Source organism: Scatophagus argus, chromosome 20 (genome assembly GCF_020382885.2).
Source record: "Scatophagus argus isolate fScaArg1 chromosome 20, fScaArg1.pri, whole genome shotgun sequence".
In the NCBI taxonomy this organism is placed as follows: Eukaryota; Metazoa; Chordata; class Actinopteri; family Scatophagidae; genus Scatophagus; species Scatophagus argus.
In genome coordinates, this window is record NC_058512.1 from 16,007,921 (window position 1) to 16,025,539 (window position 17,619).

The 17,619-nt window shown below is 39.3% G+C and overlaps 1 protein-coding gene across 5 annotated transcripts in view; it reads right to left on the reverse strand.

The window, feature by feature from the left end:
* Nucleotides 1–130: 130 nt before the first annotated feature.
* cacna1bb (calcium channel, voltage-dependent, N type, alpha 1B subunit, b) overlaps nt 131–17,619 on the reverse strand; it is a 153,357-nt gene continuing 135,868 nt past the window's right edge. For 2 of the 5 annotated variants that reach the window (XM_046374767.1, XM_046374764.1), the window contains 8 exons: nt 17,071–17,180; nt 16,069–16,250; nt 14,288–14,417; nt 14,062–14,172; nt 11,734–11,772; nt 8,885–9,146; nt 4,417–4,640; nt 132–3,803 (listed from right to left, as the gene is read on the reverse strand). In XM_046374767.1, coding sequence (XP_046230723.1) covers nt 3,231–3,803; nt 4,417–4,640; nt 8,885–9,146; nt 11,734–11,772; nt 14,062–14,172; nt 14,288–14,417; nt 16,069–16,250; nt 17,071–17,180 — 1,631 coding nt within the window. In that variant the 3' untranslated portion in view covers nt 132–3,230. Of the gene's footprint in view, nt 3,804–4,416; nt 4,641–8,866; nt 9,147–11,733; nt 11,773–14,061; nt 14,173–14,287; nt 14,418–16,068; nt 16,251–17,070; nt 17,181–17,619 lie in introns of all 5 variants that reach the window. The other 3 variants (XM_046374766.1, XM_046374763.1, XM_046374765.1) reach the window with 3 other exon arrangements.

Consider the following 17,619-nt stretch of genomic DNA (forward strand, 5'->3'; position numbering starts at 1 on the left):
TGAGAGGGATTCAGCAAAGTCACAGTAAAGTTTCAGACTGGAGAGGGAAACAATGAGAAAATGAACTTATACTGTACAGTGGCTGTCATGTCGGCATGTTGGAGTATCAGATTCCATTCTGGATTTAGATTTAATGAAAACCCAAACCTAATCACGAGACATTTCAGTGATCTACATCATTTTCATAATCATACCTCTTTATTCAAGAACTGATATTCATACAAAATCAGTCGAAATGACTGTGGGAGAGACAGTCAAGTAACAGATCAGGCAGCGAAGGATTCAGCCACTTCAGAAAGTCTTTTCTGGGAAAGATCCTTGTTTCCACTTTGGTGGAATCACTCTGTGATCCTGTGTTATTCAAGCTCATGTCATTTTTTTCTCTCTTTTCATTACCTGAAACAGATACATCGTGTGTTTAGATAATAACCAGGAAACAAATAGTACAAATCATGGACTGGATGAAGTCAAACAATCTCTCTCTCTCTCTATCTTTTTTTGGTTTGTTTTTTTTGTTTTTTCGCACATGCACATTTTGATTTCAGAACATGCAAACAGGACATGTCCAGAAGGGGGCAGCCATAATGAAACTGAAAGAGGAAAAACTTGGCACCCTGTTCACATACTGTAGTGCTTGTTGGAGGTCTGAGAATGATCTTTTTTCTTTAATCTAGCGTAGAAACGTAAGACGACAAACAACCTGGAGCCACGTTTGAATCTAGACCTTACTGCTTTAAAATGTTTCTCTTTTAGATGACCAGTCGAATAGATTGCGCAAATATGAGACAACAGGAACCAAACTGAAAACACAAGGAAACAATCCGGCTTGGATCAAACAATATTTGCAAATAATCTTCATGTTAGTAAACTTGCTCAGAGTAAAGCACTACAAAACAAAAAGCTCCGTTAGACCCCAGGATGTCTATGTTAATCTAATCTGTAGTTTGTATTGGAATAAGCCTATCAGCTCAATTTTTCAAATTTCGTAATTCAGAATTCTAATAAATCCTGGATCTGCACCAAAAGATCTTAACTATGTGCAATTACCTAATCCCATTTAAATCTGAAGGTTTTCTGTCAGTCTACTGTATCATGTGTTTTAAAGGTCAACACTTATTTACTCCCGTGAAAGAAAAACACAAACAAAACTACAATTGATCTTGCTGACATGTATTGTCTGTATACAAAGCCTGACTAAAGAAGCTGTCCTCTGTGCTGTAGAGCCCCATTGTTCTAAAAACCGTTAACAACACACCACTGAGTCATACTGTTACAACTGGGTGACATGCTCCCTCACTTCCATGGACACACACACGTTGTGGTTTATTTTGATAAATCCATCTTGCTTCCCATAAAGACACTCAGAGCATTAAATTCTGTTGCTGAAAATAGTTCCCAGTCATGCAGTATTTAACTACTCTAAGGAACGTTTGCAAAATTGATTCAGGCTTGCGTCGAGCTCTAATAATGACACAAAAATGTTAGTGACAGAATACTTCACAGTAAAACCACTTTATTAATCCTATTTATCTCTCCCTTTTCCCAAGCAAATTTAAAAACCACTAAAAATTATTCAAAAATACAACTTAACCCAAGTCTGGAAGGAACACCGTTTTATATTTTGGGTGGTTTTATCTGGTCAGGCTTCATGCAATTACCTTGACAACTCAAAAATGCCCTGTGATTCACATATCAGCATGGATACCATTTGTGCCTCAGTGTTTTTCTCAGTTAACTATACATGATATAATACTATTTACAACTCTTTATACTTACATGTAAAATTTGGTCGCAGTCACACTAAAGCCTGAACCTGGAGATTCCAGAGGGTAAAGCTACAGGGCAGATGAAGTGTCGTCTTGTTGCATAGCCCTACTTTGAGTCAACAGTCAGCAGCAACAATACAACTCTTTATTGTACCTGTGAACATACAAACAGGTAACCTCGCCTACAGGCCCTCACACAATACTGTTCTCAGAGGAATGAGATAAGAAGACAGGAAACCCATGAAAGCTGGGCAAATATGGCAGATGAGATACTGCTCGAGGACGCAAGTGTTTCTGAACATGAGAAGTTTTTTTTTTTTGATTAGAAATCAAAACATGGCACTTTTCTCCATTCAGAGACCTTTTCTACTGGCAGTATATTTGAATGAGAAAGGCAAATGCTTACCACACACCCTGAAGCAAAAATACAGATGCTAATTTTTTGACAAGATCCTGGCATGCACTACATTGCTTACTTTGGATCTGTAATTCTGAATTACTACCACAAAATTCAGTACAAAAAGGTTTCCTTTTTTTCTTTTTTTCTTTCTTTCTTTTCCATTATACCAGATTTGAACTTTGTTCTCTATGCCTTTTCTCTCCTGTGGACATACTTACATCTTCTACTGTATGTTTAAGTTATCTGACCAGACTGCATCTTAATACATCTTGGAAAAATGAGGCACTTAGTATTTAGCCACATAATGTCAAAAAAGAGATATCTAGTCCCTACATGCACTCAGAAAATTTACATCTGGTACAATTTACAAAAATGTGTTCTGAAAACTTGGATCCAGGTCTGTTACAGCCCAGACAATAGTTTAATTTTTGTCACCTTACTCATGGTGTCTGTTGGGTGTCATGACGGAAGTTTAGGACCTAAATCAATTTGTTTTTCTAAGATCTGGTTGGAATTTGGTGACCAAGGAAAAAAAAAATCAAAAGATATGAAAATAATTTGGTGATAGCATCAATATGATCAAGTTGAAACTTTCCTCCCGCCTACATGACAAACATAAAGAAAATGAAACATACAAAAATAAAAACAGTGTTGCTAGCAACCATATTGATAGCAGGAATTAGGCATTCAGATCAGTCTGAAACACCGTTCATAGCTTCACTCGAAAAATGAGGAGATTTTGGCTTTTGTCTTCTGCTCCAACACTGGTTTTACTGGCCAAGGCAAAAATACTTAAGGGTCTTCACATGTGCTATAATTTCAGTGCAAGTAAGGGGGGTAGAAAAAGTCCTCAGTGTCTTTTTTCCTTAAAGATTTTGTTGTATAAAAATGGAGAGTAACAAGACAAAGCTGGAATGATTTCTGATCCCCTTTTACAGCACTTTCTTTTTCTTCAGTATCTTTCCTTCTGTATTAATCCACTGGCCTCCAGTCAGCTCACTGGACCTGATATGAGAGCTGTACAACACTGATAAGCTACCCCATCCTCAGTTTTTTTTGTCACATTAGCACCAGTCCTCTTCCTCTCGCTCCCTGAGACTTCCTGTTCCTCGGCTCCCAGGCCCGGATGCAGAGTTGACCCCGAGGGTGAAGTGGTACCCATTGGGCACTACTCCCGCCCGGCCCTGTGTGGCGGGCGCTGTGACTGGCACAGCAGCATTTCCATGTGAAGCTGAAGTTGTGGGGGAGGTGGTTGTGGTTCTGGCAGAGCGTCCCGCTGCGTGGCTGCTCACAGTGTCCTGGAAGTCCTCTGTCTCTTCAAAGGGGGCCTGTTGAGGAGGGACCTCTGGCTGCCGGTTTAAATTAGGGTCCGAACCGATGCGGGTTACCGGCATCTGTAACTCCTCATGGCCAGCTAATAAGCGATCATGCTCTGAAAGGCCACGGCTGAAGCGAGTCTGTTGCCCCGTCGTTGTGGCGCTCGCACCGGACGGGAGAGGTGAAGAGTTTGCCGTCTTGTAGGCCACGGCAGGGCGAGGGGTGAGGGGCGTCTGCGGCAGCTGCCTGCGACCACGGCCTGGGGTGCTCGAACCAGAAGGAAGCGTTACGGGGCCAGCTTTCACCACAGTGCTACCATGCTGAGAAAACAATATGTAAACAAATACAAGGCAAGTCAGTGGGAAGGAAGTACAACAAAGGTGAAAAATCTAAAATGTTTAGTGGACAAGAAGCACTACTACTATAACAAAATGATCAAATGAAATGATTTTTTTAAGTAAGTATATCAGATTTTAGAACATGTTCATCACAATATTGTATTTGCTTTAGTGCTAATGTTTCTTCACATACAGTGAGGTCTGTAAGTGGTAGGAGAATCAAATTTTTTATTTTATTGGAAATTCAGCACACTGAACCTTAAAGAGCCCTCCAGTCGTTGAACTTCTTACATTGCTGTATGGATGTAGAAATGTATTCCAGGGTGAGTCAGGCCAGGCCAGTTAAGGCCTGTCAAGAACCTACCAGAATCACTGTTCTTCTGCACTGCCCTAAAACTACAGGGCCCTGAGTACCTTGTATGGGCAACAACTTCCATGCTGTTTAACCAGTATGGATGTCAGCACTGTTCAATAAAGCAGAAAGTCAGCACTTAAATCTCGTATTCCCCTTTTTTTTTATTTTGAATCCAGTGTGCTGAAGTACAGAGCCAAACCAATGAAAGATCAAATTCTGCAAATACTGCAGGTAACTCACCTGTTTGACCAAGCCGGTGTCCTGTCCCTCTCCGGGAGATGTGGATCGACTCGGACCGGCTGACTTGGTGTGACACTGTTCCCTGCTGCCGTAACGCTCACAGGAGTAGTAGCGCTGCTTCTCTCCTGCTGAGGAGTGGTGCCTCCTCTCATGAGGCCGGCTGCGGTCCCGCTCCCTCGCTCTTTCCCTGGACAAACCTTCAGCTGAAGGGTCAGTGAACGATCCTGGAAGATGAGGCCATCGAATGAAGTGGGAAAGGGAAAGTATGAAATGTAATTTTTAAAGTATAATGTTAAGGTGTAATTTTTTTTTTTTATCATCTATTCATCATTAGGCAGGACCAAAGCAATTGTTCTCTTCATTATAAAAAGTACAAAATAAGAAACTTAAAACTTAAATGTGCAGTTTAGTCATGACACGAAAACATTAACATCACTGAGTCGTAGCCCTGACTGGGATTAAAAAACAATTTAAAAAAGTAAATAAATGGATTTGAGGTAATTAAAAGATGAGGACTGAAATCCTACATCAGGGGTCAAAATGAAGCAGAAATTCAGTTTGCGTTGTGTCTAGATTCAGCATGCTTATTATCTTGTATCTTTCAGTTATTTTGGGTGATCCATCATGTTTTATCGTATATTTACTCTTACGTTTTGTTCCATGATATTTCTATACTTCTCTAATTAAAGACAACTGACCCATCTGTGTGTGCGCCCATGTTTCTCTATAGACCTTGGGTGTATGTGGCATAAAGGAGAGCACTGTGGTGAAATTACTTTCAACAGTGCTGGAATAATTCCAGTTTTCCTATTAAACCCACGATGACAGAAAAACAGAAGCCCATTCATCACTCTGTTGCCTCAGATCTGCCTGGAGAACCACAGGCTTGGAGCAGTGAAACTCTCCTTCACTCTCTTGCTGTTTCTGATGTACAGAGGGGCTGTTGGGCGTTCTGCTATCTCACCAAGAGGTCCCCATAAATCCCCGTGCTGGACCTGTCCACTATGGCCTTTTATCTCAGCAATAAAGCCCAGCTGCTGCCCTCCAGTGTTAACACAAAAAACACCCTGCCACCAGCTCTGAGGCTCTAATCACTGTAGCAGATGATCCCCGCATGGCAAACAAAAACTGTGACCCTCCTACTGAACAAGCACTGATTGGCTTTAATTGGCCTCATAATTTTGCTGATTTTCCATGCTCTATGAAAATCAATTTCAAACTTGGAACTTGCCTAAAATCAGTAATCCATCAAATATCTGCCTTTGTTTTTTGTCCAACGTATGTTACTATTACAAAGAGGATGAAGAAGAAGAAGAAGAAAAGGAAAAAGGGCGACGTCATGACTGATAATTTTTCAAAATTATTTTTCATATGTTTCCATGACATCAGAACATAATAAATGATAAACAGGAAACCCAGGATGATGTTGTCTACTGTTTGCATGAAGACTGTATGGATTCACTTGTCTGGAGCTCAGTTCACCTAGGCTAGGCAGAAATTAGACTGCACAATAACATTCAATGGACTGCTGCTTACTGACTTTGTACTTTCTGACATATTGGGTTATGTATGTATATTTAAAAAATCCTTGCATTTTTTAACTCAAAGTTAAGAATTTGCAGTATGTCAAGCAAGTTTTAAAAACAACTTTGCAAATCCAAAACTGTTATTCGACTACAAAGAGCATAATAAAGTCCTACATTAAAAACCAAATATAACTTAAGATCCACTTAATAGGAATAATGGGAATTGCTTAACTGGAAATTCTGAAAAGATTCATTTAAATTGACAGGTCCCTTAGACACAGCATATGAATGGATATATTTGATAATTGTGTTGCTGTTCTGAGGTAAGGACCATCTGGATTTAGCTGTTAATTTCCTGTTTTGTGATAAAATGAAGTTTGAGGTCTTGCTCTGCTTCTATTCACTACCAGTTCTTAATATGTCTTATTTATTATACCCAAACCACAGATGCACATTGATAAAGGGCCTTCATGTGCCTGTGTAGATGAAGCTGCATAGCAATTCAGCAACCTCTCCAAGCTGTCTCACAGGATGTTCTGTGCTCCCATTACTGGCCAGGAATATTCCTCATATTAAACAAAACAAGCTTCTTCTTCTCAACGCCCAAATCGGTGGTTGTTGTGATTCCGAGATGAAAAACAGTCACTAAAACAGAGATTCACATTATCAGAAAGATTCAAACCAGCTCTGTTTTTGTACTTGTGCATTCAGTAAGCCTTAACAATTTCATAATCACCTTTCAATTTTAATAGATGCATGCCAACCCAAATTATAAATCAAAGTTTGCTTAATATTTTGTGAGTACTGTCTCACCGTCAAATTCCCCACCCCGAGAGTACAGAGGAGAGGGCTGGCTTATATGCCACTGACACTCATGATCTGTTGTGGAGGACACTGCAGCTGCTGAAAGGCTTGGATGATGCCAGGATATGACAGGTGGCAGGATTCAGAGAAGCCTAGCTTTCCGTGCTCCCATATTATGCATGAATATACATGAGTTCTTTTCACCTGAACCACATCAACCAGCCAAACTGATGAAATCATCATCGGCTATAGAAATATAAGATAACATCAAATTTCATTAAAGATCGGCAGAACACTTTGTTCATAATATCTCCTAATATTGTGTATATATCACCAGGTATGGTAAGTTTTCATTTAGTTTTTGGGTGTAAAATCCATGATCTTGGATATAGTTCTAAACTAGTTCTAAACAATTTATTATTATATTATTATTATTTTTGCATAGAGTCTGATGTGATTAGATAACTGATTGAGGGATTGAACAGTGGCATTGTAATACCACTGTTCAATCCCTCAATCAGTTTGGTTGGACAAGGAGGCACAGCTGTGTGTCAACTATGTAACAATGAAGTGAGATTTTGTGGTTCTGAATAAGTTTGAATTGCAGAAACATATAGTTAGAAAAGGGGGACCAAGGACTGAACCATGAGGGACTCCGCACAAGAGATATGTGGGGGTAGAGGATGAATTGTTAACTATGATAGGGAAGGTCCTGTCTGTGATGCAAGAGCGAAAACAGCCAAGAGCCGTGCCAGAGACTCCAACCTATTGACGACTGAGATCAATAGGTATTGCATGATCTGTAAATCAGTATGCACAGGGGGCACCATACCATTCATTTTGAAAAATGATTTAAAACATGTAAACTGGCCAACCAAGATCAGAGAGCAGAACATCAACAACAGAAAATAATGCCTTATGCACCTCACCCGGAGGACCAGTAGCTACAGAAATAGAAATCAGGGGGCACAGTTTCTGCTATCAGTTGGACAGAATGACCCTGGTTTTTAAACACATTCTCAGTTACAAGTCTTGCAGGGGTCTACACTGCAGTTTTAGTATCTGTAGCTACTAAGAATAGGAATGCTGGCATTACTGTTATCAGAGGTGCTCTTTGCATATATACAATAGATTCCTTTGTTTATCTGGATATGTTTGCTCTACAACTCTAAATTCAAAAAAGAGAGAGAAAGAGGAGTGGAAAAAAAGTCCCCAGTAAAGCAGATTTTCCTGTGAGAGCTCACAGCTCTCTGTGCTAATCAGATGGAAAGCCTGATGTGTAAAATCCCTGGTTGAAGCGCAGCAGAAACCCCTTCACCTACATAACCCGATCATAGAACTTTAATCCTATAAAGAATTTCTGCAGCTATGTTAAGACATCCAAGTGATCTACTGGGAAAGCCTGGCGTTCTATCACTGTCTCTCCGTGAAAGTGGCGCCAAGTTTCTATGCGGATATTCTGCTTGCTGTATGATGTAAATTGATATTGCTGATTTATACAATTGACTCTCTCAGCATCGTTATATACGCCCCCCTTTAAAGACTTTTTAAAAATTCTGTTCACATGAGTTTTAGGCTCTCTGTGTTACCCGTCTCTCTATCTCTTGCAGGAAACAAGAAACATCTTTTGAATTCACATTATTATGAGTAAGAGCATGACTCTGTATTTCCTATTTTATTGGTTATGATCTCACTGGATGGGAAGCGAGTATTGTACAGCAAGTAAGGGTTATAAGTCTTGTTTCACTAAAATGTATTTGGTTTCAAGAGATCCACACTTACTGAAAGAGGCTGTTCAGTTCATTTATATGTTGGCTGACTATAATATAGCTCTTTACAAATATTTTATCTCTAAATATGTCGCAAAAGTTACATACTGAATGTCATTAGGTTCAAGTTTTTGGCTGGATGACTTCACATTTTTTGGTTGTTCTCTGTCATCTTTGTCAGCACCCATCTTTTCAATGAAATAATGAAGGGACTTCACTTTTTCATGCGGTGCTAACACCAGTCGGAACATGACATTAGCGTTTCATTTGTGTTCTAATGTTCCGTGCCATCATCAGTTAAATACAATATAGAGAAATGAAAGCTTTAAGAACACAATTCAAGATCTTTACTTGTTGTTTTTTCCTCACCAACGGTGCTGGATGGTTGCACTGATGCAGCTCTGTCCAAGGACTTTTGCTTCTTGTCTCTGTCCTTGTCCCTGCGTCGATGGCAGCGGTGGTGGTGGTGGTGGTGATGGGCTCTGTCCTGGCCCTGGATATGGCCTGGCCCAGTTGAGGACTGGGCCAAGCTGGGCCGTTCCAGGTCATACTCCTTCAGCCCAACCTCCTGGTGGTGGTGCTGCGTCAGCGAGGATGCTGAGCGTTTAATAGGACTAAGGTCGACAATCGGCTAAGAGGAAAAGAGAAATGTGGAGAGATGTGAGGCGAAAGTAGAGCGGAGAGGCGATGTGCTGGTTTTACCCAAACCACTGGATCACCAAAATATCCACGACACACAAATGACACGACCAGCAGACGGCAACCTTTTATCGTAAGAACAATGTTCAATCTGTTCTTCTCCAGGCACAGATGTAAGAAAAGTTTGAGAAGAATGAACACAAATCTGTGACAGAACTTGAATACTTACTGTTGCAAAACTTACATAATTTGTAAGCTAGCAGACATCTCTGCTAGTGAACAAAGAAGAGGTGGGGTGCTGACTTTGGCCTTGGGGGCATTTTTCACATTTTCAAAAAGCCACATCTAACCTCAGAAAGAAGTGTAATCTTTTTTTGTAAATAGCTAATACTTGCTAATCAATGCATCACGTTTTTCTTAAAGAAAATACACCAATAAAAATAGATGTTTGATAGATACCAAGAGTCAAACAATACTCACTGGCTGTTCTGGCTTTGAAGATGACTCCGAAAAAACTGTAGCACTGATTTCAATCGCTCAGACATTATGGGATTAATGCTAAAAATGCAAACTCACTGGATTGAAGGAGGTTATAAAAATGTGGCTTCCTAACCAGAAGCAAGTGCAAGCACTGAGGCTACTTCTGCTGAGGAGCGCCAGTTTGATTTTAACTAGTTTGTACTGACTTTTACGGAAAAAGTGGACATCTTTCGGACATTGTTCCACTGCTTTCTCATGTTATTGTCCCATCTTTGTGACACTCGAATCATTTAACATTTAATAACTGCTGTCAGTTGGGGGCAGTAGAAAAATGTTATTTACATATCCAGTAGCAGTTATACAGCAACATTATTAGTCATTTGGAGTCATGCTACTAACCACTGCGAATGTAAGTCCAATTTTCACTTTCTTTTAACTCTCTTTTAGTTTATGTTTTAGTCTCTACCAACTCCTGAGGGTAATATCTGGCTCTTTATCTGGCTCACTATATTCACCCACTGTGTCTGTCTGCAGTCTGGTGCTGAGTGGGTAATGTACTGTAGGGTTTTAGAACATTTTTGAAAAAAACAAACAAACAAAATAACCAGCTGCCTGCTGTGTCGGAAAACAAGGTTATGAGAGCAAAGAAGTTAATTCTCAGGCCAGAAAGAAAGAACAATGAATGGAAAATCACTTCAGAGCCTTTTCACATGGTCACATTGTTTTCACATTGCCATTGCTACGGTAAAATATTGATTAAAGTGGCTTTCAGTATTCAGTAGTGAACTATGTTAACACCAATTTTTCTGCAGGGATTGTTACTTTGACTAATGCTTTGAGGACACTGACACTCACCCCACCTAATTCTTATCTCACTGACCAGTACAGCTATCAGGTAAACTGGTGTGATAGGGAACTGGAACAGCAGCTAAGTTACCACCCCACCTGCTGGTTACTGTATGGTAGCATATAGTTTTTGAAGATTTCAATTTCCAAATGTCAGTGTGTATAGAGACTATATAGCATCTAATGATAAATATGTATTTAGTCATGCTATTATAATGAACTTTGAATACCCACTAAATGACAAAAGGCATGTGGATAAAGTATTTTCATTAAACACTCTTTCACTGACAGATTTTGGGTGGTTGTACTGTTCCTCTTGTTCCTACCTCACAGCTGAGCCTGTAGCCACAGTCAGGGACAACAATATCACAACACTGCAGAAAATATTTGTATTGCCAGTCATCATTTTGTTCATTATGCAGTCTTAAAATCTTACTTTTTTAGATAAATAAAAAAATATATATATATAAAATATGTCTATATGTTTTAAATTACTAAATTAAAATTAAGGTGAAGTGCGTCAAAAGAGAAATGTCAAAAGAGGAAGAGAGACATTTTCTTTTAAGCGTGTGTATGAAAAATAAGATTTTAAGACTGAAAGTAACATTGAATGAAAGATAAGGTTGGATGGGTTGTTGTGGTATAGTTGAAAGAAAATAGTTATTTCAAAGCAAGAAGGCAGCTGTCCCTGCCTTGTTTCACAATCACACACAACTCACAAAAAAAACTACACACTACAACTACTATTACTACTTATACTACTACTACAACACTCACATACACATATCCACATTTTACCAAAGTCTATTAGTGTACTGCTGTGGTTAATGGCTGAAAAGCAGGACAGAGTGCTTTAACATACCCTGGATACACTGGACTACTACACTAGATACTTCTCCAGGGTTGGGTATGTTTGGTGGATAATGTAAATTTGTGTGTTGCAAATAATGTGAGTATCAGAAATTGTATGGAATGACTGGTGTATGCTATGTATGTAGGAGGATCACTTTGTCCGTGATGGTGAGCTCTGCACTGAGATGAGAGGAGCACATGGAGGCAAACACACACAAGAGAAGAAGAAAAATAGGGAAAGGACGGGAGGAGGAGAGATGAAGAAGAAAAAGAGAGAGCAAGAGAGAGAGAGAGAGAGAAAGAGAGAGAGAGCAAGAGAGAGAGAGAGAGAAAGAGAGAGAGAGAGAGATAGAGAGAAAGAGAGAGAGAGAGAGAGAGGTGGCACAACAGGTGGTACATACTGCCAGGTGGGTCCCGGGGGCGTGGCGAGGGTGGCTCCGCTATCAGACAGCACACACAAAAGGGAGGTGGGCAAAACATTAGCAGTGGGCATCCAAAGTAGGAGAAAGGGAAAACAGAAGAGGAGAGGAGAGACTCAAGGAGGAAAAGGCTGGTGATATTCTATATTTTCTTACTGTCAGTAAATCATATGAAAAGATCCAACAATGTGTCAATCCTACAAATAAGTGCATCCAAAGCCTGGCACATCTTATTCCTCTGTGCCCCAAAACTATTAAAACACATCAGTGAGCCACACTGTTGCACTGGGTGACGTGTTCCTTCATTACATCAATGTGTGTGTTGTAGCTGACATACACTGTGCTGCTCCTGAAAATACTGACTAGAGGACCTAATAAGTAGGAGAGAACTGTCCCTGAACATGTTAGCCTTTTCACATTTACATTTGATAACAGCTACAAGCTGTCTGCAAAGCATCATGTCCTCAACTAAGGGGTGCAAAAGGGAAATCAGAACGTATTGAGAGGCTGACCAACACATTGTTGTTCCATAGTCTTCAGATGAATTTGTTGATCTGTGAGCAATAGCAAAACTACAGAATAATGCCAGCCTTATCCTTTAAAGAGGAAGAGAAAGTGAGCAATCAAAATGCAACATAAACATAAGGAAAGCACATGTTAAGTGTTGTGGAGGACAGGTGACAGAGAGAGAGACAGACAGAGACCGGCAAACTGTAAAGCTACACAGACAAGATCAGACAGGTGAAACAAACAGAAATGACAGACAGAGAAATCATCTTGACATGACATCCATATGCAGCAGACAAGAGCAGCTACTGTATCTCACATAATGACAGTCAAAGTTAATGATTTGATGAAAATAAGTGACATTCATTAAAAGAAATGGATTACTGCAGTCAACTGTTAAATAAGGTCCTAATGCAGGGGAGTGTGAATATTATATATAATGCAATGCAAAAAACAAATTGTAATTTTAACCTTTATAATAATGATATTAGTGAGGTTAAGTAAATACATTTAAAACATTTTAAAAATAGCATCTTTTGGCTTTCTAACAACTTACACTTACTGTAATATATTCGATGTTGTATTTACATGACAGGGTTAGTCTGTCAAAGGTGGGGAGTGACAGATACTATAATCTGTTAATACAGTGTATTTTATTGCAAAGCACAAAATGACCAGATGAACCGCATCATTTGAATTGTCTTACCAATATCAGGGCTTGTGAAAGACAACATTACAAACAACTGTTACTGTTTGAGCTTGATTTACTGTATTGTCAACATGGCCAGATGCAGTATTCACTAAAATTAAAGTTCAAGCCATTGATTTTCTTCCCTAAAACTAATTCAGTCTTTGAAATATTTGGAGTGAAGGGCCTATAAAATTAAAGGCATGTTTTAGTTGATATGCTTTGTTGTTTTTTTTCCGAAAGTTAGATGAGAAAATCAATATAATCAGAAATCACCCTGTATATGCCAAGTATCTTGGCTTAGCATAAAAATGTGATGGTACATACTGTATATTGGTCACATAGGCTAATTCCCTCCTTGTTCTAGCTCCATACTTACTACATAGTCAAGGGTATGATAACAATCCTCTCACGTAACACCAATCAAATCATGTGGGCGGGCAGAGAGATTTTAGGTTTTATACTCAGGGTGTTTCTGATAATCAAGTTGGTAACAAGTGATCATGATCAAAGTGTGGTATTTTACTGATAAAACGTGACAAGAACTTTTTCATGGCCAAGGTGATAATGTCTGCCTAACATAAAGGTTTTCTCTGATATTCTGCTAATCTGCAGATCCACTGATCAGCAGTCCACTTAATCAAGTCCTTCTATCCTGAATTTCTTCCTAGTGTGTAAATATAAAATTGTCAGACTAGTGAGTTTGAGGTCAGCAAGATGAACTGATGTGGACTGACAGAGGGTGACTCTGCTTCTGTTAGCTCACGGCTGCTTTTACTAACCGACCATCTCGCAGCTTTGCACCAGCCTTTTTCAGCCCTTTTCCAGTGTCCTCTTCCTCAGTCGCCTGTTTTTCTGTTTGTTTATGTATTTTATTTTTTAGCTGTTTTACCCATTTTGTTTATTAATGTATTTTCTTGCATTTCCTTTTACATTGCAGAAGCTATTGTTTGATTGTTTCATGAAGAAAAATCTAAGGCATCCACAGTGTCTGCATTTTCCCAACCTGATAGTATCACAAGAATGCAGTTCAAGCAAAACAACAGTGATTGAGCCATCGAGATTTTTACTGTAAGCACTAAAACAAGAGGCATCATGAGCAGTGAAGGCCTTACGTAGTACTCAGCGTTGAGTCGGGGCAGAGAAGCTGCTCTGCTGTGGCCTTCCAGGCTTGGATATCCTTCTGTGTCTGAAATGTTCTCCACCTCCTTCAGTTCAACCAATTCCTGAAAGTAAAAGAATAACTAGTATGCATGGAGACCAGATAGATGTCCAAGACTTCACACAATCAGAATTGTAAAATAACATTTAGATGACAGATCTTTTCTGTTCCTGGTGTACCTGAGGTCTTGTGGAATACGGCACATCCTCTGACTGGCCTCTCTGTAGTTTTCTTCGACCTTTGGGCCTCTGTGCTGCCTGAGAAACATCTCCAGACTGGGAATGTTTTATGGTACTCCTCTGACTTAGTCTGTATACAAACACATGAAATCTCTGACTGTGATATACTGGTAGCCAAACAATGCTGTAGGAAAGGATATAAACTAAATTATTTCATCACCTTTTAGTGCCTAATTTCCTGATAATTGATTCGTCAATCAGCAAAAATGTATCTGCAACTATTTTAATCATCAATTAATCCTTGAAGTCATTTTTCAAGCAAAAAATACCAAGCATTTCATGGTAGCAAGTTCTCAGATGTGACTATTTTCAGCTTTTCTTGGAACAGCAAATTAAATATCTTTGGGTTATAGAGAAACCAGTTTGGACTGCGTCATTTTGGGCACCATGAAAATGTGAATGACATTTTTCACTGTGTTCTGACAGATCTTAGTATTTAATCAATGCAATTTAGTAGAGCAGAAGCAGCAGCTTCAGCGTCTACACATGATGCGTACAGGCAAGTATTGAGTAAAGTATTGAGTGCAGCTCATCTGCATTTTTGCAATGCAAAACACACAATCATTTTTATTATGTAAAATGGAAGAAAACAGACTTGAAGTGCAAAACACACTTTGAGTACTAGTAGTAAGCTTCAATAATAATGTGATAGATTTGACAAAGTAACTGCTGATGGAAAATGTACATGCTTGAATGCTCTAATGCAATGTAGTAGTGTTTAGTCATTCCAGTTTGCATGGTGTGTGAATGTGTTGTTTTCATAGCATGGCTTTTCTACCACTGCTATGCTGATGACACCAAGCTATTCTTGTTATTCTCCCCATCGGATACTCAGGTGAAGATTCACATCACTTCTTGCTTGGCAGATATAAAGCACATGCCAGACAAGTAGAAGTTTGTGTTCCTTCACGGGAAAGCTGCATCACTGCTGACAATACTGAGGTGACACCAACCCTAACAGGAAACCTATAGGTACTACGCTGTACAACGAAACGTTACTTTCAGTGCCCATGGCATCAGTAGCCCTCAAGCAGATCCTTTCTGTATAAGCTTGGGATGGACCTGGACCAGGTGCTCAACCTCCTTGTTGTAGCCCCTGCCTCTGTCACAAGATCTCTGTGACTGGCCCAGAATGCTGCTGTGGGCAACAACACTGCTGTTCTCCAGAAAAAAGTAAAAAGGAACTGCTCTCTCCCATGTCTGAGCCATGATCCACAGCAACAGTGTAGCATGAGCATAGCATTGTCACTTTGATGACCCTGTGGTTGTTTGGACCCCTCAGTGATGCCATTTTTAAATATTTTCTACACCTTTGCATTCAAGCATAGCCTGCTTCCTGCAGCTGTAGAACTGAACATGTTTTTACTACTTTGTTTGGAAAGAAGGCACTTACAGTTTCTGATGACATCCATCGAACACCTCGCTCTTGCTCCAGTGGAATTTTAATCCACTTATTCTGAATGATCATTTCTGACAAAATCATGTACTAAATGTAATGCAATGTATGAATGTTATCTAACGTAATGTTAATGACAAAAGAACCAAACTGGACTGAGAAGAAACTTTCTCTTATTTCATTTCTATTATTTGTCTAATGAAAATTAACTCTCATGAATTCATTTACACCTTTTTATTCCATTCAAATATTACGGAACACAATGAAAAAGACCCAGCTCCATCCATGTTTCCATTGTATGCAACAAAGAAGATCATTCACTTACATTGTGTCCCTGACTGAGGTGGCAGTGGTGGCAGTTGTGGTGGTGGTGGTGGTCAGCGCCTCTGGCTTCACCTCTGTCTCAGGCTGCGGTGGGAAGGGATGTTTGGGGCTGGAGAACGGCGGTTCTACTTCCAGAATGTGAGTGAGGGGCAGCACAGGACGGAACAACGCCCCCAGTTTACTCTACAAGACAGACCAACAGCAAATGTCATCACTGACTATTTGATTTAGGAGGCAGCGTAAATACATTGTGAAAAAGCATCAGATTAGCTTATATGAGTGTAGAGGTATACAGTGTAGAATAATAAATTGATTTAAAAAAAGATCTGCTATTATGTAATCTCTTATTATTTTTAATTTGGCCTCAAATCTGGCTATCACAATTAATTTTGTCTAAACAGTGAGGCAAGTATTAAACAGCAGTGTGCATTACCTTTTTATAGCACTGATTTCACTCCATCAGCAGATTAGGTCTTTGTGTATTGTGAAATACACATAATTATGACTACCACACTTGGTAAAAGAACAATGCCCAAAATACCAAAAATATTATTATTTTTTTTAAGTTTAATTCGTTACTAACAACAATATACTAATGCAAACACAAATTGGCAAATGATATACAGTATGCAATACAAATGAGGCTAAGAAAATCAGGTAACTTCAACATTTAAGTTTAATATACAGAATAAAACTTAACGTAAATAAGTTTGCTTGTCTTTAAATTCAGCTAAATTTCAGGGCTAAATGTATCAAGACTTGAACAGGAAGAAGAAGTTGAAAACTGAAATTTGACACCTGATTCATGTGTTCCTCAGATACCATAGGGTTATGTCTTATCAGTCTTGTTTTGTATAGCAATCACTAGAAAACCATTTTACACACAGAATGACCCCAGCTAGATTTTAGATCCAACTATATCTTTACCCCAGTCACTGACACCAGTTTATTCTTGCCTTAGCCATCTCTTAGCTCTTTATATGGCTATTTTATTATAGCATACCTGAGGACCCCCCGATGACTGCTGCTGCTGGAGTCTCTTGGCACGATTCTGCTTATAGTAGTCAAAGATCATTAGAGCTGCATAGACTTTCCCCACAGTCAGCTCATTGTCTAGAGGAGAAGAGCACAGAGTTAGAGACAGTTCCTCCATAAAGGCAGTAGATGGCGGCAGATGATGAGATGATGAGTACTACAGTATATGTGGCTTGTCCCTGAGGTTGCACACTGAGCTGTACTGTCATGTATGCAATGGAGCACACTGTAAACAAGCAATCGGTATGTTATCCCTTATTAATTGCATCTCAAAAGGATACAGAATCAGTTCACTGTGATCAAGAAAACTTGAATCTAGAAAATCAGTAAAATGTGTTAATACGTTGTAGAAACAACTTTCTTTGACTTAGGTTAACTATAGCCTTCAGGGCTCAATGACAAACAGAAATGAGAGGAAAATCTTCATCAATACAATTTTTATCTATTCTGGCCTCACGCTATTTTCTCCAAAGTGAAAAAATATACCAGTGTTTTATTTCTTTGTATGTCTTCAGAA